The sequence below is a fragment of the Ahaetulla prasina genome, chromosome 8 (genome assembly GCF_028640845.1).
Source record: "Ahaetulla prasina isolate Xishuangbanna chromosome 8, ASM2864084v1, whole genome shotgun sequence".
Lineage (NCBI taxonomy): Eukaryota > Metazoa > Chordata > Lepidosauria > Squamata > Colubridae > Ahaetulla > Ahaetulla prasina.
The window spans coordinates 28,662,521-28,685,630 of record NC_080546.1 but is presented as its reverse complement, the minus strand read 5'-3'; the positions used below and the strand labels follow the sequence as shown (position 1 = coordinate 28,685,630).

Genomic DNA, 23,110 nt, shown 5'->3' with positions numbered 1-23,110 from the left:
AGATTATGCAAACAGAGCCAATGTCAGAGTTTTAAGTAACACCCCCAACAACAAAAGACTCCAAGGCTTGAGTTTCCTCAAAGTTCCTTTTTATTGAAGATGTCATATTGGCACATCTGGGAAAACCCAAATCTGAAAGTTTCCAGGTTTTCCCCACCCAAGTGAAAGTTTTAGTCCCTGCCTGGCACCCTCATGTCCATCACATGGTCCAATCATCCACTGTCCAAACCGGAGACACCTCCCAGTCATCCGACTCCAGGTTCCAGGGCAATGCATCCTTGACTCTCTGAGAAAGGAATGTTATTTTGACTACATATCACCCATACTCTATGCAATCCCCTCTCCCATTTTCCCACAGGAGAAGATGTGCAGGCCTGAAGGCCCAAACGTAAAAGATGGCTTCCAGGTCTGATAGCCAGTATATAGCAGTATTTCTGACTTACTGGCCCTAATATTGCTCAAAATATATTTAAAATTAAAGAGCTGAGTTTTTCTTCAGGTTCTTGGGCTACCATATTATTTGATTCTGAAATATACTTTGTATTTTTCTACTTTGTTTTATTTTACGTTTTTAGTTTTGTTGGTCATTCAGAGTGACTAGATTGAAATGAGTGAACTTATAAATTCAATCAATCCATTCATTTTCAGGAATTAAAATACAACTCTCTCTGTCCCTAAAGACTAGAATAAAAGTATCAAACACCCAAAAGAATGAACTTTTTAAAGGGAACTTCTAATAGTTTCTTCAACACTAAGAGCTTTCCCTTTTCCTCCTTTGGAATCTTGGAAAAAAAGATTCTTTATTCTTGCCCGAATAAAGCAGGAGGATCCTTCTATCACAATCAATTCATATATAGCCTGCTTGATGCTCCCTTTATGGCTGAGCTAATCTCCCTTCCCACACTAAGCCTTATTCTTAATTCCCACTAAATTACTCAATGTAGAAAAACATGAGCTAGTTTGATGTTATCCAATGCTCACCAATGCTCATTTGATCAACAGCATGGGCTGGGCACACCCTTTGCCTGCTAAGCAAGTAGTAAAAGAATTTGCACAAAGTTCTGTGAAAATAGAAAGGGTCACCTCAGGACAAAGCACAAACATGTGGCATCATCATCAGTGGATTGGATGCTGCTGGAGGGTGTGTCTGTGTATTCTTTCTGGTTCCTAGGCAAAAAAGAGCTCAGAGCCACAACAGAGAAATGATTGACTAGCGGTTTTCTTAAAAGAAAGACCCCAGAGGGTTAAAGAAGGTCAGGCATTCCCATGAGTGTGTCCACAAACTGCAAAAGTTAAAGGCAATCAAATAACAATATAAAAAAGAACATTAGTGACTAAATTCAAGAACAGAGAAATGTTCATAAAGAAATCCTTACTGTGTTTTAAATTCAGTTCATATAGCTGGCTTTCAGCTTCCTAGCTGGATCAGAAATGGGAATGATTCAGCTCTGAAATAACAAGTCGGGGTGCTGGGAAACATTAAAAACTTTGACACTTTAAGCATGGGTCAAAAAAGAAATCCGATGTAGTTTGACACTGAAAACATGAGAGTTTATGAAATAGAGATCCCTGACCTCCGGGCCACCCTATTTCATGTTGGTGAGCATTAGAAGCACACATTGATAGAAGTGGAAAAAGAAGTGTACTTGTAACCAATGCAGTGCAACTGATATACCACGGCCCAGCAGGAAAGTCTGATCATGCAGGTGTTCTGGGCGAACAACAGAGAAAGGAGGCCAAGAAAAAGCAAACAGCTCCCCAAACACGACAAACCCTCTGAAGTTAACTCAAAGATTCCTTTATTAGGAGCAGCTCCAGCAAAAAGTTTCTTCTCACCGCAGGTTAACAAGTCTGTCCAGCAGGGAGATGAATAGTTGTCTGCACATCTATTCCTCTCCGCCCCCTGCCTTTTATCCCCAGAGCTAGGGTGGGGCTTTGCTAGCAGCGGTGGCTCTTCCTTCCCAAGGATTGGCCTACAGATTTCCACTGCTCTCCTCTCCTCTGCCTTCTACGCATCCAACGCATCAGGCACTGGACCCAGCTGTTCCTTCTCTTCCTCATCAGCCACCTCCAGACCTGGGGGCTGTTGACTCACTATCTGAGGGCTGACAGCCCAGGCTCCACCTCTGTCTCTCTGTCTGCCAGTTCCACTCCCTCTTCTCCCTCGGAGCTCTCAGATTACCTTGATGTTGACCCTGATTCCCATGCCAACTCCTCCTCTGATTCGGCTGCTGGAGGGGCCAGTGGCCGAGAGGCCGCAACACTTAAATTGTAGTTAGAAGCACTTATGGGGTGCTTCTTATGATCAACACAGTTATTTAGAGACCCAGTCCTGCTATACATGTCTGGAATTAATCAAAACCTGAATAAATCTCAAACCTGAGATTTAAAATATGCCCATCTGATTTTTCTTCAAAAATTAAAACCAATTAAAACAGATTGTAATCCCAACATGCCAAAATCACCAATCCCTCGCCTCTTAAAAATAAAGGTTCAACCCAATCGCTCACCTCTTAAAAATCAACATCAACACATGCACAACGTAACTTTTTAAAAATGGATAAGATTCCTCTTTCTTTTATGATGGTATATATAGAAGAAGGAATTTCAGTGTTTGTAAGTTCTCCAAAACAATATTTGCAACAGTCTCCTCTTTTACACTTCATACAAACCTTTTGTCATTTTTTTTGCAGCTAAGAGGATATTCATAAATAATCTAGCTGTAATAGCTGCAACCTGCATGAGATCCATACAACTGTACTGTTTAAAAGGTCAAGTATTTTGAAGCCCCATATGAAATGGCAAGTCATGTAATCAGTTAAGACAGACATTTATGAAAGCTGATATTTATAACTGACAACTGGTAAGAGCATTTTAACATAACTATATATAAAAACTATGTTAAAATATATGCATCAAATGTAAAATTAAATAGAGCAGATCACTCCATATAAGAGATTCAACACAAGTGTTGAGGATTTATCTCTTTGTCTACAGAAATAGATCTCTCTCTACTCATTAATTGTTCTAAGTGCTTAATATTCATTGGACATTTTAACAAATGAAACAAGAGTTTGAAGAGCAGTAATTAGATACTAGCTTTCTCTAAGCATTTTTGTGATGCAATGGAATAGTCAAAATTGCTAGTCAGCATAGAATTTCAAAGGACACTTGATTGGGGAAAGCAATCTTACCCATATATTTTCTTCCATTATCATTTCCATCATGCTGTACACAATTACTAAGTTCTCCTTCACTTGAAAGTTCCGAAAGTTACAAGAATTTCAAACCATGCAATCTATCTCAGAGAGGCAAATGGCAAACATAGAGATTATGTTAATAAAGCTATTTATAGTTCTAGTTGATAATTTTATGTCTATAATTGCTTATCAAGGAATGATTTCTGTATTTCAGAAAACATTTGTTATTATTAGTTGGATATTTAATAATAATTGTGCATTAAATCTCTCTGCATACATGAGGAAACAAAAAACGTGTAGATTGAGACTTAGTTCATACATGTATAAGCCACTGGTTATTGAACTAACCAGTTGATTGGATTCATGTATACTCTATGTAAAATAAAATAAGCCATATAAAGGTTGTACAATACACTATGACTCCTCACTCCATTGAAAAGAAATGACAGAGAGTTCAATTTATATATCACCTTTATGTCAAGAAGCTGTAAGATAAAAACCATTTTTGACATTTTTTAGATGAAATCTGCTTGACTGGCTGTAGTTTGAAGTTTGAAGAATTGCTTTTTGAAACCATATGTATGTGAATGACTATTGTTATCCATTAAAAAAATAGACATGTGAATTGATACAAAAATAAAATCCATAAATAGTAAACTGTGGGTTAGTTTCATAAAATTCCAAAATCTGGACAGTGTTCATAAGATACATTAAAATTGAATGATTGATTGATTGAATGAATGAGTGAGTGAGTGAGTGAGTGAGTGAATCCATGAATGAATGAATAACTTGCTGCTGAGGTTCTGCCATTTCTTGACTCATGGATTGCTGTTAGAAAAGGAGATGGAAGCTGTGGCCTGGAATGGAAGGATCTAGTTACTGTGACTTACGTTTTCGTAATCAAGTGGTAGAGTGATTATGGTAACTAAACCCATTGCAGTTGGATTACTGCAATGCCCTCTGGATGGGATTGTCTTTGAAGATCACTTGGAAACTGCAGTTAAAAGTGCAGCAGCTCATTTGTTGACTGGCGTTCATCACTGGGCACATCACACAGTGCTGCAGGCCACCCAGTGGTGCTGACAGGCTTCTGCATGCAATTTCATCTACTGAATGGCTTCTCCCATTGGAATTAGCTCAGCAAGTTTGATTTTTTTTTGAGGGGGGGGAATAATTTGCAGCAACTCACTTAGGGGCAAGGTTTGATGGGACTGCTTTTGAGTGACTGCACTGGTTCCTTTGAATGGTTTCTGGGTAGACATCTGGTTGGTCCAATGTTAACACTCTTCTGGAAGCTGCTCATGTTGAGCTTTTCTGGAAGGCATTTGGGCTGTGACCTCATCTACAGCTTGGTTTTTTTAATTTTAATTTTTATATTTATTAACTCATAGACCTTTATTGATATATATTTTGTTCATTACATTGTGTCTTATGTGTCTCACCTACAAATCACTGGAGTCCTTAGGGATTCAGTGGTTAATAATAAGAAGAAACAGTGGACCATTTACTTAGTTGCTGCAAGAAGATCATACATACTGACTAGAATAAGGGTCTCCAACCTTGGCAACTTTAAAACTTGTGGACTTCAACTCCCAGAGTTCCTCATCCAGCTTTGCTGTTGAGGCCCCTGGACTTGAAACAATGACATGACAAACTAGCAAAAACAGTGAATTGGAACACCTGCAAGCAATACCATTTGCCTACAAGGAAGAACTGGTGAAACCACAAAAAATGAAGAAGCTAAAGTGCTCTGGAATTTTAAAATTCAGACAGACAAGGACCTGCCATACAATACTCCAGACTTAACAATTTTCAATAAAAATGTCAAAAAGTTTAGATAGCGAATATCTGGAGTCAACAGAAGAGAAAGAATTTATGTAGAACAGCTTACATCCTGCAATGATATCTTTAACACTATTAGACAACACCTGCCTATCCCAGAATCATGGACAAGACTGTACGTGGATAAAGCATCTGGCCATTTTTCTGTTGGATAACATCAAGCATGGACAAGTTAAAAAGGTGATTAATAAAAACAAATACATCCAAAGAATGAGAAAATTGCTAAAGAAAAAATTGGACTGAGGAAACAGCATCGAAGCCATCAATCTCTGGGCATACCTATGGATACAGTACATTACTGAAACTATTAAATGGACACAAGCTGAACTTTAACTGTAGTTGAAAAAAAGAAAGAAAAGAAGAAAGTATGGAAAATTAATATGGCAATATCAGGAGATAATATATTAGAAGACAAAGAATGGCGAGATCAGTTTGTCAAGATCTGAAAATCAAAATGAAAAGAATATGGCATTAATCAGCTGTGGTGGTTTCTTGGATAGACCTTAGAAAAACTGTGCATTGACAAAAATTTCCATCTGTCAATTACAAAAGCACTGTCAATTACACTGCTTGGATCCATGTATATGCTATACCGATACATTACAACATCCTACATTTTTGTGAAGAATCTGATGTGCAAGGACAAAACCAGCTTAAAAACTGGCAGCTGTGATTTCACACTGTTGTGTATATAATAAACTATCCATTTACATAATCTGTGCAGGCAGTGCCACCTGCTGATGAACTGGTACAATATTTTATTTTATTTCATCTTATATATTATAAGCTTCATTTTAAATAACAAATTGGTAACTCTGAATGCAAACTATACAAAATCCTGTGTGAATTACAAGCCAGGTATTTCCATAAATGCAACTTTTTGAAAACACCTTCTTTGTTTAATGTTCAGATATGATGATCAGCTTCCAGTGGATTCACTAGAAGTGAACAAGAAATCAATCAGCAAATATGCATTTTTATGTTCCAAAGATGGAGCATGAAAAGAATAGAATAGAATAGAATAGAATAGAATAGAATAGAATAGAATAGAATAGAACAGAACAGAATAGAATTTGTGTCTAATGATATAATTTAGAAGCAGTGTGACTGTAATATATGAAAATATGGTATAGTTTTATTATATAAAGGTGCTCTTAAGTTGAACTCAACTTCCAGTGGCTATATTCAGATATATCATGGTAGCCTTCTCATGGAATGTTTTTTTCAACATTTCAATTTAATCAATATCAGTCACTGTCCAAGTACAGGTAGTCCTCAACTTACAATCATTTGTTTAGTGACCGAAGTTACAATAGAACTGATAAAAGTGAGTTATGACAATTTTTCAAACTTCCGACCACTGCAGCATTCCCATGGTCACTTGATCAAAATTTGGATGCTTGGCAACTGGCCTGTATTATGACGGTTGCAGTGTCCCAGCATCGTCACATCCCCTTTTGTGACCTTCTGACCGCAAAGTCAATGGGGAAGCCAGATTCATTTAACAACCGTGTTGCTAACTTAACAGCAGTGATTCACTTAACAACAATGGCAAGACAGATGGTAAAATGGGGCAAAACTCATTTAACAACCGTCTTGCTTAGCAAGGGAAATTTGGGTTCAATTGTGGTAATAAGTCAAGGCCCACTCGTATTAACCAGGATCAACTCTTCTTAGCTTTTGAAACTAGCCAAGATGAGCTAATCTGCCATCTACTGAAGTATGAAGACATGATAGCAGTATTCCAGTATTTGAGGAGCTGCCACAAAGAAGAGGGGCTCCAATTATTCCCCAAAGCACCAGAGGGCAGGACAAGAAACAATGGTTGGAAACTAATCAAAGAGAGAAGCAACCTGGAATTAAAGAGAAACTTCCTAACAGTGAGGACAATTAATCAGTGGAACAACTTGCCTCCAGAAATCATGAGCGCTCCATCAGTGGATGTTTTTAAGAAAAGTCTAGGCCAGTGATGGCTAACCTTTTTGCCATCGTGTGCCAAAAGCCAGGGAAGTGCGGGGCGGTTGTGTGCACGTGTGCCCACACCCATAATTCTATGCACCCCGTCCCCCCACATATGCACGTGCGCCCCACCCACATTCCCCCCCCCCGTTTTTGGCACACAATGGCCTGGTGGGCCTGGTAGGCCTGTTTTCCGCTCTCTGCAGGCTCCAGAGAGTTTCTAGGAGTCTGGGGACGGGGAAACTGGCCTTCCCCACCCCCCAGAGGCCCTCTGGAGGCTGGAAATGGCCCATTTGGCAACTTCCAGTGGGCCCAGAAGGCCCAAAAATCAGCTGGCCGGCATGCGCATGCCCACCGGAGTTGAGCTTGCATGCCCATCGATATGGCTATGCATGCCACCTGTGGCACACATGCCATAGGTTCGCCATCACGGGTCTAGGCAATGACTTATCAAATTTGGTATAGGTTCTCCTGCTTGAGCAGGGGGTTGGACTAGAAGACCTCCAAGGTCCCTTTCAGCTTATTCTATTCTATTCTATTCTATTCTATTCTATTCTATTCTATTCTATTCTATTCTATTCTATTCTATTCTATTCTTCTTTTCTATTGTCATGGTGTATTGCCTGGACTAGTGATTAAGATGCTGGACTGGTAATAGGAAATCAAGTTCTATTCCTGCTTCAGACATAGAAGCCAATGGGATTGTTTCACAGCAGTCCCTTTCTCTTAGCATTAGGAGGAAAACAATAGTCAACTACTCCTGAAATTGTTGTCTGAAAGTTGCATGAACTTTCCCATATAAACATAAGGAACCAAAGCCAACTGAAAGACATTTGTTAAAAAAATCCCAGAACATAAATATAAAATGCAGAGAAATTTTAATAAAAATAAAAATGTTTTCAAGCAAATGAAAAATTATTAAACAAGAAACAGAGTGAATAAGGAAAATGAAAGTCAACAGCAGCAATGTTGTAAGTAGTATTTTAGAGATTTGTATGGAAATAGTAGAGTTAGGTCAAACAATGGTACTACAGCAAATGTTAGGTTTGTATCCAAGAAAAAATGGATGAAAAGGAAGTCATAAATTGACATGAGGATGCTGAAAAATGGTTAGATTTCCCAGGTAAATTTTATAATTCAATAAATATTAACTTTTTATTTATTTATTTATTTTATTTAATCATATTTATATACCGCCCTACCTCCCGAAGGACTCAGGGCGGTTTACAGGCATTTAAAAACATATAAATACAGTATAAAAACAGTTAAAAAACTTATTCAAAAAGCCCGTTAATTAAAACATCCAATTAAAACCCAATTAAAACCAAATTTAAAATCTAGCTCAGTCCTGCACAATTAAATAAGTATGTTTTAAGCCCGCGGCGGAAGGTCCGAAGGTCCGGAAGCTGACGGAGTCCGGGGGGTAGTTCGTTCCAAAGGGTGGGAGCCCCCACAGAGAAGGCTTTTCCCCTGGGCGTCGCCAGACGACATTGCCTCGCTGACGGCACCCTGAGGAGACCCTCTCTATGAGAGCGCACGGGTCGGTGGGAGGTATTCGGTAGCAGTAGGCGGTCCCAGAATAACCCGCCCAATGCCATGGAGCGCTTTAAAGGTGGTCACCAAAACCTTGAAGCGCACCCGGAAGGCCACAGGCAGCCAGTGCAGCCTGCGCAGGATGGGTGTTATGCGGGAGCCACGAGGGGCTCCATCTATCACCCGCGCAGCCGCATTCTGGACTAACTGTAGCCTCCGGATGCCCTTCAAGGGGAGCCCCATGTAGAGAGCATTGCAGTAATCCAGGCGAGACGTCACGAGTGCGTGAGTGACCGTGCATAGGGCATCCCGGTCCAGAAAGGGGCGCAACTGGCGTACCAGGCGAACCTGGTAGAACGCTCTCCTGGAGACAGCCGTCAAATGATCTTCTAGAGACAGCCGTTCATCCAGGAGGACGCCTAAGTTGCGAACCCTTTCCATCGGGGCCAATGACTCGCCACCGATGGTCAGCCGCGGATTTAGCTGACTGTACCGGGATGCCGGCATCCACAGCCACTCTAAATATTATTTGATGTTGAACTAGTTGCACTACTCTCTGCACCCAAACTATTCAGTGTTTATATGTACTATCATCTGCTTTGACCCATGTGCCATTTGCTTCTCTTCTTGGGTTCACATAATAAAGCCCCAAGTATTCACAATCTGGTAACACATCAGAACTGCCCTAAGAATATATAGGGCTGCCATTTAAGAGTTTGAATTTGCAAACTGGTACTCAGTTAATAATTTAAAGTTAAGCAAGGAACATTACTTTTGACTCTATCTTGAAGTTTGTTTGGGCTGATTTTAAAAGTCGTAAAATGTATGTATTTAAAAGTCCTGCTTAAAAATCTGTCAGCTAAAATGTCCCCTTATTTTCTGGGATTAGAGAAAGTGACTTTTAGACAGGTTTATTTTCCAAGCTTACTGCTTGGCTCCAAGATGTTTTGTTACCAAACTAGCTAACATCTTCTGGAGTTTTTTGGTTGAAATGTCTTGTTCATTTATAGTGACTTTATAGCTTTGGAATTGCACCCCAATAGTGTTCTTTTAAAATAGTCATCAGGAGTCTACTTTTATTTCATTAATCATTTATTATGGACTTTTATGCTTTTACTTGATTTTGATTTTTTGAAATGTAAGCTGTTTTATGTGTTTAAAGGGGAATCTCATAAATATGCTCCATATTCACTGCTCCAGTATCTTTGAGCATACTTTTTTAACTTATTACTACTCAAATTTAGATGACAAATCCAAATTTTAAAATGTTTTCCTTTGCTTCTTTTCCACTGTTCCCTTTTTTAATTTAATTAGCTGTCACTTCAGTGATAGCTATTACTTTTAACTTTATAGTCATGCCTGCTTTATTCTTATCTATACGTGGCCCTAGTTTGAATATTACATCTGAAATAATGCAAACGTTTCTGGAACTACCTAAAGCCACAGATTCACTACATGGCTTCATAAACACTTCTCCTCTTCTATAAAAATGAGAATATTACTAAAAACCACATCTCTACTATGAAATGTAAAAAAAAACTTAGGAAAGCACAAGACTATTAGAAATGTAAAAGAGCACTAAATATGTACAATATACACAGTGTTTTAATAGAAAAATGTTTAATGTTTTCAAAAATTTTAAAGAAACAATTACTATCATACAATTCAGGGTTTTATTTTGCATATGTTTAGATTCATCTACTAACATGGATGTCAGTGTAATCTTTTCTTCATAACACAACACAGATACAAATCCATGTGCAGAAACAGTTATTTTTCAGTGCCTTTGCAAGTGGCTAGAAGACTGTATTACCTGGAATATTTTAAAGCACCAATTGCCAGTAATGCTAAGAGGGAGGTGAAACCCTCAGGCAGGCATTCTCCACGATCCACCAACTCTCCTCTCTTTCATATCTTGTAAGTACTTGATCTGCTCTGTCCTCTGGGTTGGCTTATCCACAGGTGAACACAAAACTAGTTGCTTTTCTGATCGAGCTCCTAAACATACAGTGGCAATCACTGAGTTGTTTTTTATAAATATGGAAAAAGTTAATGTTACCTTCACATTTTCAAAATAGGGTCTCTCACAAGGAGATAGACCAAGCCAAGGTATTACAAGAAAGTATAGAATTATTACTCTGAGGTTGACCATGAAGGACAGGGAACAGGATTGTAGTTGTGAGTCTATTGTACCGACATAATACACTTAGGCCTGATAACACGAGAATGTTCCTTTTTTAAATACTGAAGAAAAATGGGGACACGTTTGCTAAACTAACTGCCTGCAACAAATCATGTTTATAGAAGGAGAAAATGAGAAAACAATCCTTTGACTAGTCTACTCATTCTCTCTCTCTCTTGTGGCTTTAGATAGGAATGATGGGGCTATGTATTTTTGCTATCCATTCTTCTTCCTAATGAGAAGGAAATACAATCTTCCATCTGCAGCAATCAGAAAAGGCATTAACCCATCAAGTAGCCCCTAGAAGACAAAGAAAATTTTGAATGGAAATGTGAAATAAAAGTAATGCTATTTTAGTTCACAGTTGAATCCATTAAATAATGCTAAATTCTTATTCTATCAGTACCAGTAATCAGAGGTAGAACATTTGAAGGACCACAAAGCCATTCTTGATCAAGACAGAAATAATTTAGAAGGATAAAAAAAGTCAGATGCAAGATGTACTTCTGTTAAAGGAATTGCAGAAGACTCTCCTTGCATCATGTAATGACTACATGGTCATATATTGTAGTCCATATGTAGTAGGCTTTAAAGCAAATTAACCACCAATTACATGTGTTTTGTTGGATGTTACTTCAATTATTAAATTGAAAACCTTTACTAACCATAATCTTATTCTTAATTTGAAAATTTTTAATCCAGGAATAACACTGAATTATCTTAAAGTACTATGAAGTACTAGATAGCATTTCAAAATATTTAATTCCTTTATCACTATTAATAGTTTATTTCTCCAACTGACTTCTACAATTTCATGAATGTAATAATCTCCAATCCTACCAAATAAATATACACAAATAGACTCGTGTTTGCTTACGTTTCTCCAAATAAGATGTCTTTAAAAAATAATCTGAAATAATTTATGTCCAAGTTTTATTCTTTTTGTGTGCTAATTTAAATTTTGGTTTAAACAAATGTTACGAATGAGGGAGAAAAGAATCCGAGGGGAAAAAAAATGACTTACGGTAATTTCATTCGCATAAAGACTCTCGCCATGAAGAAACTCAACAAGACGCTCACAAATCCAATAAAAAGTAGCAGAAATCTATTCAGCTTTGGGATATTTGGTGCATTGGAACGATCCAGTATTATGAAACCAAGTCCACCCATTGTGAAGAGAAAACTTGACGCGAGCCCTTCCATAATGTATTGTCCATTTACTCTGCATATAAAATGAGTAAATGATTAACATTAGAAGGGTCCAGAAATTTACGTGGGATTTATACATGCAGGAATTTTATACCAATAGATCCCATTATCATCTAATTCAGGGTAGGCAAAAGAACAATGTTCACTTGCAGGGAAACGCGTCTTTTGTACTGATCTATTAGGGAATTAATGGCATTAAAACAAGGTGAGAAATCTGCTGAAAGAGCTGGGATAGGTGTCAGTTTTAAACAATTATTATTTAAGGTAAAGGTTCCCCTTACACATATGTGCTAGTCGTTTCCGACTCTAGGGGGCGGTGCTCAACTTTGTTTCAAGGCTGAAGAGCCAAAGCTGTCCGAAGACGTCTCCATGGTCATGTGGCCAGCATGACTCAACGCCAAAGGCGCACAGAACGCTGTTACCTTCCCACCAAAGGTGGTCCCTATTTTTCTACTTGCATTTTTTACGTGCTTTCAAACTGCTAGGTTGGCAGAAGCTGGGACAAGTAACAGGCGCTGACCCTGTTACGCAGAACTAGGGATTCGAACCACTGAACATTTATTATTTGGAGAGAATCTATTCCACCAATTTGAAGTGGACCACAAAATTAAGAGTCCAAATTTACTTCTCAACATTTTTGGAAACTGCCATCGCACACATTTAATATATCTACTTCAGCCACCATAGTCCAGTGGCTGCTACCCTCATTTTCTTTTGTTATTAAAAAAAAAGTGATGAAAACAGAAAAAGAAAGAAAAGAAACTAAGGTAAAGCCAGAAATAGGAGCAAAAACAATCCATACACCATAAATCCAAATAAAAAGAGCAATAAAACAAACCAGGGAAAATAAAGAACGTAATAAGCAGTTAACATAGACTTTATAATGCATTGGGAAGGGGGGGGGGAAAGGTCTCCAGGCAGACTAAAAAAGGAATGTACAAAATTCTTCAGTCTTGGCTGGACTGTTCTGAAGAATTCTGGATTGTTCTACTTTGTTGTGCTGTTTTCTTTGGACCATGCTGTTCCAGGGATGGGGACTTAGAAATATTTTGAAGGAAATCATCCAGAAGTGGCTCAAAGTGTTCCGAATACAACATTTTTAACAAAAGGTCAGATCACCCCTGGAACACTTTGAGCTGCTTCTACTTTGAGAATTTACGTCAAAATTGCCCAATTTTCCCCACTCCCCCTTCCCCTGAATAGTATGATCTGGAGGAAATCCAGAAGGAAATGAAATCTGCCAGAACACACTGGAACAATATCCTCCCAGATTAACCGATTTTGCGCATCCGTACCAAAATAATAACAATAATAATAATAATGAAAATATACTACTAATATCCTTCTTTCTTGTAGACAAGAGATTTGACACTATAATAATTTTGCAATGTAGCATTTTAATATTTTGATATACTTTTAATGTTAATTACATCTTACCTGTATGCCAAGAATGCCACAGGCCGTTGATGTCCATGTTCATCAGTCATTGAACCAACACTAGGAGGTTCTACAATCACATCATAAATTATTCCTACAAAGGAAAAAAAATATTTATAAAGAAAAATAATTAAAAAGAATTCTTCCAAAAAGTTCACAAGTCTGTCATTCTCTTGCTAATAGTTACATAGTAGTTCTTAAAGTTCAAAACTATCACTTTTGCCTGTCCTCAGGTTCTAATGCTGCAATATATATATAGAAACATACCCACCACGTAGGTTTTATTGGTTAGCCGCTTTTCAAATTTCCTTCAGCCACTTTTTAGCAGTAAAATTTACTTCTCTCCTAGAAAGTCCTTTGATTTACTTTATAGACCCAGAGGGATTGAAACTTTCTTAGTTCAAGATCAGTTAGAAATGGCTGATATTCACCTTCAGTACCGTGTTTCCCCAAAAATAAGACCCTGTCTTATATTTTTCTGAACCCTGAAATAAAGTGCTTGGCCTTATTGCCATGCACTCAAAAGCCCGATTGGGCTTATTATCAGGGGATGTCTTATTTTCAGGGAAACAGGGTAAGTCCACCTTCTGACTAATGGAGTTTGGGATCTCTAAATAATTTTCAAATTATTAAATTTTCATTTTACTATATTTTTAACACAGAGAACAGAAGTACTTAAATATATGTATTCAAACATTTTAAAAATGTAACAAAATTCAATGTGGCAAAATTAAGCAAGCAAGCACTTAAATGAAAACACGGAACCTTGCCATTAATTTTCTTTTAGGCTTATAATGACCCTTTTATATCTGTTGCCTATTCCCTGCTCTATCCATCAGCAAATCTGATTATATAGAACAGACTTTTTCAGACTTGGGCTGCAAAAATATAGAAAAATACTAGAATACAACTAAGAGGTAAAAGGTTTTTTCCTCCCCATCTCTTCCAAGTTGTCTGCAATTCTGCAGCACAGACATGCCAACCCAAGTGCAAAGCCTCAATTTGTTCCCTCCAAGACAAAGAGGGTTTGTATAGATAGAATGTTCTGGATAAGTTAACAATACACTAACTAAAGAACAATACAGTAACAATATCTCCTGTTATAGGGAATTCTTCTGGCTCAGCCACCCTTATTCCTTTTCTGAGCTGTGCCTTCTAGTCAGACTAGACTCTAGCAACTGCCTCCAAGTGGCCTCAAGGACTCTCTAAAAGGAATGCAAATGACCAGCTGTCTGCAAAGAATATAAATCCTTCTATTCCCCACCATCCAGTTAGAGCTGAAGAAGCTTCTTGGATGAGAAGCGAAATGTCTTCGAAGAAAAAACAAAGTCCAGTTGCCTCCTGAAAAAGCACCTTTGGGACAACCATGACCTGGATGACTAAGAATCTCTACAGACTTTTAGCTGTGCAATTCTGGATGAACACCCTTGGAATGTTGTAGGAGTAGGAATGGATTTCCAGAAGGAAAAAATTGCAGACTATAGGAACCGGAAGCACTACTCAGGTGACCCTGAGGACACAGATAAACCTCTTGTGCTTCAATGGCCATCTTAAAACCCCCTTGTACTTCAAGTGCTTCAGTGGCTCTCTTAAAAATGCAAATGACCAGCTGTCTGCAAGGAATATAAATCTTTCCATTCCTCACCATCCTGTCAGAGCTGAAGAAGCTTCTTGGATGAGAAGTGAAATGTCTTGAAAGAAAAAACAAAGCCTAGTTGCCTCCTGAAAAAGCAACTTTGCGATTTCTAGGAGACAGGCTTTCAGCTGTTTCTTAAACTTGTGGCTTCCGAGCTGCAAAACCCCTGGTCTATAAGGGTCTTCAGCATCCGTTACGATTCGCTCGCTCTCTTCCTCTCTGCCATCATCCTTTCCCTTTTTTGCGGTACATAAAAGTTTGCAGGAGAGCCATGAGGCCTTGGTGACTTTGGGGTCAAACACTCTCAAGCCTAAGAAATCTTGCCAAGAAAACTCTTAAGGACTTTTGTCTATGGGAGATCCTCAGTTATTCAGTTATTGCCTTGGAGGAAACAAATTGAGGCTTTACATGGCATGGGCTGGCATGTCTGTGCCGCAGAACTGCAGACAATTAGGGATGTCAAGAAAGAGATGAAGGGGGGGGGGGGAAATATTCCTCCATTTGGAATTTTATCTGTGTGGTCACCTTTGGGACAACCATGACCTGGATGACTGGGAATCTCGACAGCAGGGCTCTCCAAACGTGGCAGCTTTAAGACTTGTGGACTTCAGCTCCCAGAATTCTCCAGCCAGCCTAGCTGGCTGGAGAATTCTGGGAGTTGAAGTCCACAAGTCTTAAAGCTGCCACGTTTGAAGACCTCTGCTCTACAGACTTGTCACCTGGACAGACTTTTCAAGGGAACATCGGAGTGCTTCTCGCATGCATCAGTACATTAGGAGCGGACAGGGGCAGAAGGGTGTGTAAGGGTCGAGCGGGGGGAAGGAAAAAGGGAAAGGGGGTCCCCGGTGTGACGGGGTCGGCGCTCCCGGTGGGTATTCGGGCGTCGCCCTCGTCGTCCCTTCCTCCCATCTCCCCCCATAGTCCAGCCTGGTTGGGAGGCGGCTCCTGAACCCCTTCACCTGGGGCGGGGGCGTGATTGGACCCTTTGCGCCCTATCCCGGCGGCTTCAGCCCTTCGCTTTTCTCTGGAATTACCTCCCGTGATGAGGAAGTAAGAAACCACCACTAGCGCGTAGACCGTCATGGCCGAGGGCATGTGCACCCAGCTCGGCTTCTTCAATTTAATGTTGGGGCATTCCAGCACCAAAAACGGCACTCGGTAGAGGGTCTCCATAGCGATCCCAGCTCCAGCCTCGCCGTTCTCGTAGCCGCTTGCCTTCCTGCCCACCGAGTTCGGTTACTGGGCTGGCCTATCGCGGCCACCGTAAGCACTGTAACAGACCTGCCGAAAAGTAACGTCCTGGAAGGGAAACATACACAAACGCTGTAGCTGTGAGCTACTAAAGAAGCGAAGCGAAGCGAATAAAAATGATGGGCGAAAAAGGGCAGTTTTTAATGATAGGTTACTGGTAGAAAAGTTTTACCAGGAGGCATTTTATTGTGATGAACGCCGTTTAACCCGATATTAATCTTCCAGGACCTTAACATGCTTGACGTGGTCATTTAATGAATAAACGTGGCCCTGGCAGAAGCAGATGACGTAAAAGCCGCGCCCACAATCAAAATGGGACCAGCCAATGGTATAGCTACGTGTATTTATCCTAAAAGGTGGTTTGAAAAGATGCCGCTCCGGCCGGAGAGTGCAATTCTGTGCGAGCGGCAATGAGGTTTATTTCAATTAGACAATTGTAGTTATAATTCCTCACAGAAATTGCGCTTATGCTCAGCTATGCTTTCGCTAGAAACTTCTATTATTTTTCTTAATTTGTCCGTTTTCCTTCAGCAGAATATGCTAAGCCTTAATTAAATATGGAGATGTAACGTTCTTTTAAGCCTGAGATGAGATTCTGGATGTATGAAGATTTTGTAGTTCCAACGTTAATTCAGCTCTTTTCTCACCCAATTTCCCTTGGCTCTCCTCTACCCTCTCACCCGAGAATTATGGATCTCTTAAAACCCTATTATTTTGTGTCGGTTCCCTAATGGTTGACTGAAAGATTTGGAACTTATTTGCTGAATAAATGTCCAGAATCGCCTTGAGACACAGAAAAGTGGTTCAAGTTTTAGAAGTGCCTAGCAGCTAAAAACCTAGGAGTTGTGCTTTATTTTAAATCCTTGATTTTGCAGCCCTTGATTTTTAGAATTCTAAGTTCTGGTTTTCATTAGCAGTAGCCACCATTTTAGCATTACTTTCCATTTCATTCATGCCACTTAGCCTAATCATTTACACACAAAATGAAATGGTAGTTATAAAATGAGAATTTATATGCAGTATTTTTACTCTGAATTTACCTTTGATAGATACTATTACCAGGGGTTCCTCACATCATGTGACACTTTCATTTGGTTCTGTGGTTTAGGATGTAAACTGAGCCATTGTGATTTGCCTAACATAGCACACATATGAACTCAGTCTATGGATACAATGCTGTAATCCCAACATAGGACTTTGCAGTTCAGTTATATTAGCCTGTCTCTTCTGCAAACACTAATAGCTCAGACTAAGAAAAAATTCAATTCACAAACTAAAGCTATCAAAGTAATGTGTGCTATTCATTCCCTCCCGATATATGCAAATGATAGCATTGGATTTGAAATATGTTTTTCCAATGCAGCTTTCTTCAGTTGTTTGGAGAATTCCCATAAACCTGAATAAACAAAGCCAATTGTCAAGAATGCTGAGAAACATAGGTCAAAATATTTCAAAGCTACAATGTTGAGGGTATAATATCCCCAAATTAAACACTTGGCCCTTATAACTGATTAAAGAAAGAAAATTCCATAGTATTATACTACTTTCTCAGTTTGATAAGCCATTTGGCCACACATCAAAAATGAAACATTTAGATTATTCTCTTCAGAAAATAAAAAAATAGAAATAGTAATTGAAGATCATAGAAATGATCAGCATTGCTCTTTGCATATTTGATTCAAATCCTTTTGCCAACTTTAGATGCATCGTCAAATGCATCCGATATATCATTGCAGGAATTTATCTCAAAACACATGGAATGAATAATCAAGATGATGTTTTGAAAGATATTTACCAATTTTTTTAAAGAACTATCTTCATAGTTAATAAACTTTTGAATCTCATTTTCATTTTTAAAAATGTTTCTACTTCCTATAGCTGTACACTAGCTGGGGTGTTATGCTACGAAAGCATATGACTTCTATAAAAACTACAATGAGAACTATGTGCGTTTGGTACAGGAGGAACAAAAACAGATTTATCAAATTCTATTGTGTATCACAACTTGTTTGTGATTTCTCCAAGGGCATCTGAGAATCAGGAGACTGGGTAATTAGATGAAAAGATTATCTGACAGGATTTTACTTACCTAAAATTTGAAGGGTTACCTAACACTTATCAATGCTCATTTACAATACATACTTTAATTTGAAAATATTGTAATTCCCTTTCTGTCAGCAAAATCTTCTACAATTAATGAATCAGTGGTGGTATTCAGCCAGTTTGGGAGAACTGGTAGTGGTGACCTGCCGTCCTATTTAGCCACGTTTTCTAAGCTGCGCAAGAGCAAAGCACATATGCGGAAGGTACATGCACAAGCGAAACGAGTGTGCTCACATTTTTGGTGCACGGGGAACAGATGGTAAAATTATGTGAAACCCACCTCTGTAATGAATACTTGGAAAGGCATTCGAACAAGTCATTGTTGGAATATTTAACTACGTAATTAGTTATACTTAACACTGTTCAGTGGTTGTGCTGAACTGCCATCAAGGAGACCATCAATTATAGCATTTACTGGCTGATTTGATACCAGTCACTGTCCATCCACCCTTCACAATATTATTGTAGGGTAAAATAGATACTACACTTAAGGTATTTAATTCAATATTGGTTCCAGTTGTTTGATAAACCTATTTATGATAAACCTAACAGCAAGTAAATATGATTTCCAAGATCCCCCCCCTTACCTAGTCATAATTATTTAACTGGACAATTGCCTTTTAAAAGTGATTGTTTTTCTAGTTATCAGTACAGCATTCTAAATGCTTTTACTTTATACACCACTCACCTTAAACATATACTTGAAAAATCAGGCACCATTATTGATACTCAGGCTTTAAATCACCTACAATATTTTCTCTTCCTGATTTCTTTTGACAGGTTTTTTTTTGTACACCTATGTCTTTCATGTCTGATTACTAATTGTAAAATATTCTGACTTTGTAAATATCACTATTAGCACAATACAAACAGAAAAATGTTTTACAGATTAAAGTTTAGAAGCAGTATTACCAAAAATGAATGGAAAAGGACTCTATTGTAGGATCTCATATCTTTGTTCTTGCCAATAGTTTAATATTCAGGAAAAATCATCTCATAGATTATTTAAATCTTCATTTATTGGGTGAGAATAGAAAAAATCACTTTGATTTTTGACTCTGTGCTTGTGCCTTCAGTACTTTGACAACAATCTTCTGTTCCTCAATAAGGAATGCTCTCTTGATTCTAAAAAATAAATAAGAAAAGCATTGTTATAATTCAGCAACAAGCCATATCACAATCATAACAAGCATCACTTAAAAATTTAGTATTTGTTAGTAGATTCAATCTACATGTCACGTTAAAATAAAGCCTTTATGAAGAAGTAGGAAGAAACAGTAGTTCTTTTTCTAATTCTAATTTTGTTAAGTTTACAAAGGACATTTTTTATAAAACAGACTCTTTAGCATCAAGTTGCCTCCACGGGTTACAAATATATGCATTTCTCCCCTTTCCAATGGATCTATAAGCTTACAGTTGCTAGATATTCCAACTGTATAATGGAAAGGTAAAATAAAACAAAGCAGATGGATATAGCTCTTTAGGTTACTTTGAACATTTCAATTAACTTTACATCAACATGCCGTAAAACTATTCTAAAGTAGGTGACTATTCTAAACTATGTTCCCATCTATAGTTTTGTGGATAACTGACAGAGAGCAAATTATAATATATATGTAATTGGGGTACATTCAAACGAACCTATGAAGTTCAGCAAAATTGTACTAAAAATATCATTTACCTGTCACGAACACATTTAGCACACATAGAACCTCCATAGGCTCTACTAACATGTTTCTTTGTTTTGGAAAGTCTCATAAGAACTTTTGGACGAACAGCGCGGACCTATCGAAAATAAAATACATCTTTTTGTAACTCACTCCTGAAATTTATCGGATTAAAAAGAGCCCTTATAATTTTTATGCTTATATAAATCACCTGTTCATAATGATATGACAAAAGATTTCTGAATAAGTATTATAAATGAGTAAGCTTGTTTTAATTTCAAAGACTATACTGTTTAATACCAAAAAGAAAAATATTCAGAATAGATTCACTGAAATGAAAATTTCAGGTAGGCATGATGTATTGCTATGTATTTCATTAAAACACTATTAAGTTTGTCAAAATTTGGACTTGGCTGTTAATATTTTCGCAACAGATAAACCTACACTTCCTGAAATTACTTTAAATATAATAGTTTCATACATATGAAGTGACTACATCAGCTTGTCCCATTTCATCTGACAGAGAAGATATGCTGAGGATCATCTATCAGGGACTTACATTTGGTAGATCCCAGGAAGGCCTTCTCTGGCCTAGTCCCTGTTTCATGGAACATTTTCTCTCCCAACACACCAGAGGTAAAGTTGGATCCATCCCTCATGATGTTCCCTAAATCCCTGAAGATCTGCGGGAGGGGTCCCAGGAACCAGGAACACATATTTGGATAGCTCCATTATTGAGACAGATATACTCACCCTCTTCCACGCCTAGGGTTTGCATAATTTTAGTAATCTTTAATTTTTGATGCTTTTTAATATTTTTATGTGTTTATGTGTTTTATGTATTGGATTATTTTATGCCACCCACATTCACCTTTAGTGAGATAGCTGGCAATATAATTTAAGATTAAGAAAATAAAGGTGACAGAACAAATAGGTATCTGTGCAGCTGGAATATACCACTGCATTTACCACATCACTTCAAAAGTTAATGTTCTCTGTTAAAGAATTTTTAAAGAGCTTGGATAAAAGAAAAATGCTGCCTTAAAAGAGGAAATTCTAGCAAGCAAAGTATTTTTAGCTCAACAATCATGTTATTGTCTAGCATTGTTTTCTGAAAGCTAAAAACTACTACTAAATTTGAAGTTATATTATACCTATTTAAATATAAATCAATAGAAAGGGACATAAAAGTAGTCACGTGAATAGTTATCAGTAAGTGAATTACTAAACACTTATTAGTAATATATATTACTATATGTTTATGGTACACAAACACATACACAAAGCAATGTAAGGCAAAGAAAACTACCAATATGAAACAGATTTTCACAATGGAAAAAAAAAACAAGTTATTTCTCTAGTCACACAAATCTGATTTTCTCATATAAATTGTCTTGTGTCCTGCTGCTTGGTCTTTGTACAAAGCTAATTTATATAGATAGATAGATATAAAAAGACTTACACCACGAAGTCTTCCTGGACATACACCGCATGCAGACTTTGGTGCCTTGCCAACTTTCTTAGTATAAAGATAAACAATCCTATTACCAGGTGTCCTGGACCTATATGAACCAGATAACAAATACTTAGTATGGTCACAAACTCAAACAAAAGACATTCAATTAGAAAATAGCCAAGAATTCTAGATTGGACTTACAGCCTGGTCTTGTTAGAGGCTGTATTGTAGGACAGCCTACGCCGATATGTCAGACGTTGGACCATTTTCAGTGCCTAAAACAAGAAAAAGTGAATGGACTATGACAAGGGTCATTGCTGGACTAGAACTGTTTGGATTTAGCCATATACCAGCCATCTCCAATATCCCATTCGCTTGGATTACAGTATCCACAATCTCTGGATAATTGCAGTGTGGGACTGCTAAGAGTCAGAATTCATCACATCTAATGCTACTTTGCACTCCTTGATTATAAAAGTCATGCTGCTGACATTAAGCACGAATAATTATTTTTATTCTTGTGGACAGAAAATATGTCATAAGGTCAAAATATTTTTATACCAATACTATTAAGCATGTCCTTCACATTTGGTATGTTCCTAAAAATGCTGATGCTCTCTAGCTCTCAAAGCCTTCGCTGTTACATGAAAAGCAAAGCTTTGCACCCAGATTCTGCTAATCCAAACCAACAGTTTATACTATTTCCCCACCCCCACCCCCAAGCAGTCCTCCCCGGATATTTCATGGGGAGATGAGCATAAGCCAAAACTACCACACAAGATAGCCTCAAATTGGGGGGGAAAAACCCTGATGCACGAACATTTTCCCCTCTCCCCTTCCCAAAAAACCAAAAGTTGGTCCTGGGAAAAGATTTCTGAGAGGTTCTTGGTGCTCTCTGAGCTTGCTTGTTTTTTTTTTTTTTTTAGAATAGATTATAATAGATTCTTGATGAACGTATCTTTTCTTTTATGTACACTGAGAGCCTATGCACCAAGACAAATTCCTTGTGTGTCCCAATTACACTTGGCCAATAAAAAATTCTATACTATTCTATTCTTGTTTTCTTGCAGACGTTTCATTAACCCAAACTAGGTAACATCATCAAGAATATATTTCTGGGCAAGTGGCAAATGTATTTGCATGATGTCACAATCCTAAAATGTTCAAATCTACTGCAGAAAGAAAAAAAAAGAACTACAGATGAGCGAGCAGCCAGGGAAACAAACTGCTCACTCCAGTAGCTGAGCCGCTGGAGACTCAAGATCACGTATAACGACGGGCAGGTTTCGAGAAGGCCTTATTACTCCAAGGCCGGGCTGAGAGGCCTCCTTCCTGCGATCGCCATCGCGGCCTCCTCCTCCTCTCCTATTTCTTCCATTTATCGCAACCGCACACCCTCCATCCTTCACACCAGGCTCCCAGCCGCGTCGCGACAAACCTTTGAGCTCACCCAATTTTTCTACACAACGGATGGAAACCGATTGAAATCAAACCCCCCCACTCTTCCCCAGAAATGAGAAGAACCAACCTTAAACGGAAGCTTGCGCCGGAAGAGAAAGAAAGCGGCAGCGGGGAAAGGTTAAAGTTGAAACGTGGAAACCGGAAGTGCGGTTACGTCGCTCCGTTCAGCTTCCC

The 23,110-nt window shown here is 38.3% G+C and overlaps 2 protein-coding genes across 2 annotated transcripts; both read right to left on the bottom strand.

The window, feature by feature from the left end:
• Positions 1 to 10,593: 10,593 nt before the first annotated feature.
• OSTC (oligosaccharyltransferase complex non-catalytic subunit) lies at positions 10,594 to 16,277 on the bottom strand. Its single transcript, XM_058193290.1, has 4 exons — positions 16,033 to 16,277; positions 13,363 to 13,456; positions 11,741 to 11,938; positions 10,594 to 11,016 (listed from the first exon to the last, which is right to left on the bottom strand). The coding sequence occupies exons 1-4, from the start codon at positions 16,169 to 16,171 to the stop codon at positions 10,998 to 11,000; spliced, it is 450 nt and encodes a 149-aa protein (XP_058049273.1). The 5' UTR covers positions 16,172 to 16,277; the 3' UTR covers positions 10,594 to 10,997.
• A 3,076-nt stretch (positions 16,278 to 19,353) lies between these two features.
• Positions 19,354 to 23,080, bottom strand: RPL34 (ribosomal protein L34). The gene is made up of 5 exons (XM_058193292.1): positions 23,004 to 23,080; positions 21,677 to 21,750; positions 21,482 to 21,581; positions 20,034 to 20,137; positions 19,354 to 19,477 (listed from the first exon to the last, which is right to left on the bottom strand). The coding sequence occupies exons 2-5, from the start codon at positions 21,739 to 21,741 to the stop codon at positions 19,393 to 19,395; spliced, it is 354 nt and encodes a 117-aa protein (XP_058049275.1). The 5' UTR covers positions 21,742 to 21,750; positions 23,004 to 23,080; the 3' UTR covers positions 19,354 to 19,392.
• Positions 23,081 to 23,110: the final 30 nt, after the last annotated feature.

What these genes read in the sequence shown, in the direction of transcription:
- OSTC (XM_058193290.1), bottom strand. Translation starts at nt 16,171, where the DNA reads ATGGAGACCCTCTACCGAGTGCCGTTTTTGGTGCTGGAATGCCCCAAC. An exon ending in TTACTTCCTCATCACGGGAG is followed by an intron (nt 13,457 to 16,032) that starts GTAATTCCAGAG and finishes TTTCCTTTGTAG; the next exon opens with GAATAATTTATGATGTGATT. An exon ending in GTGGCATTCTTGGCATACAG is followed by an intron (nt 11,939 to 13,362) that starts GTAAGATGTAAT and finishes TTTTATATGCAG; the next exon opens with AGTAAATGGACAATACATTA.
- RPL34 (XM_058193292.1), bottom strand. Translation starts at nt 21,741, where the DNA reads ATGGTCCAACGTCTGACATATCGGCGTAGGCTGTCCTACAATACAGCC. An exon ending in GCCTCTAACAAGACCAGGCT is followed by an intron (nt 21,582 to 21,676) that starts GTAAGTCCAATC and finishes TGGTTCATATAG; the next exon opens with GTCCAGGACACCTGGTAATA. An exon ending in GCTAAATGTGTTCGTGACAG is followed by an intron (nt 19,478 to 20,033) that starts GTAAATGATATT and finishes TTTATTTTTTAG; the next exon opens with AATCAAGAGAGCATTCCTTA.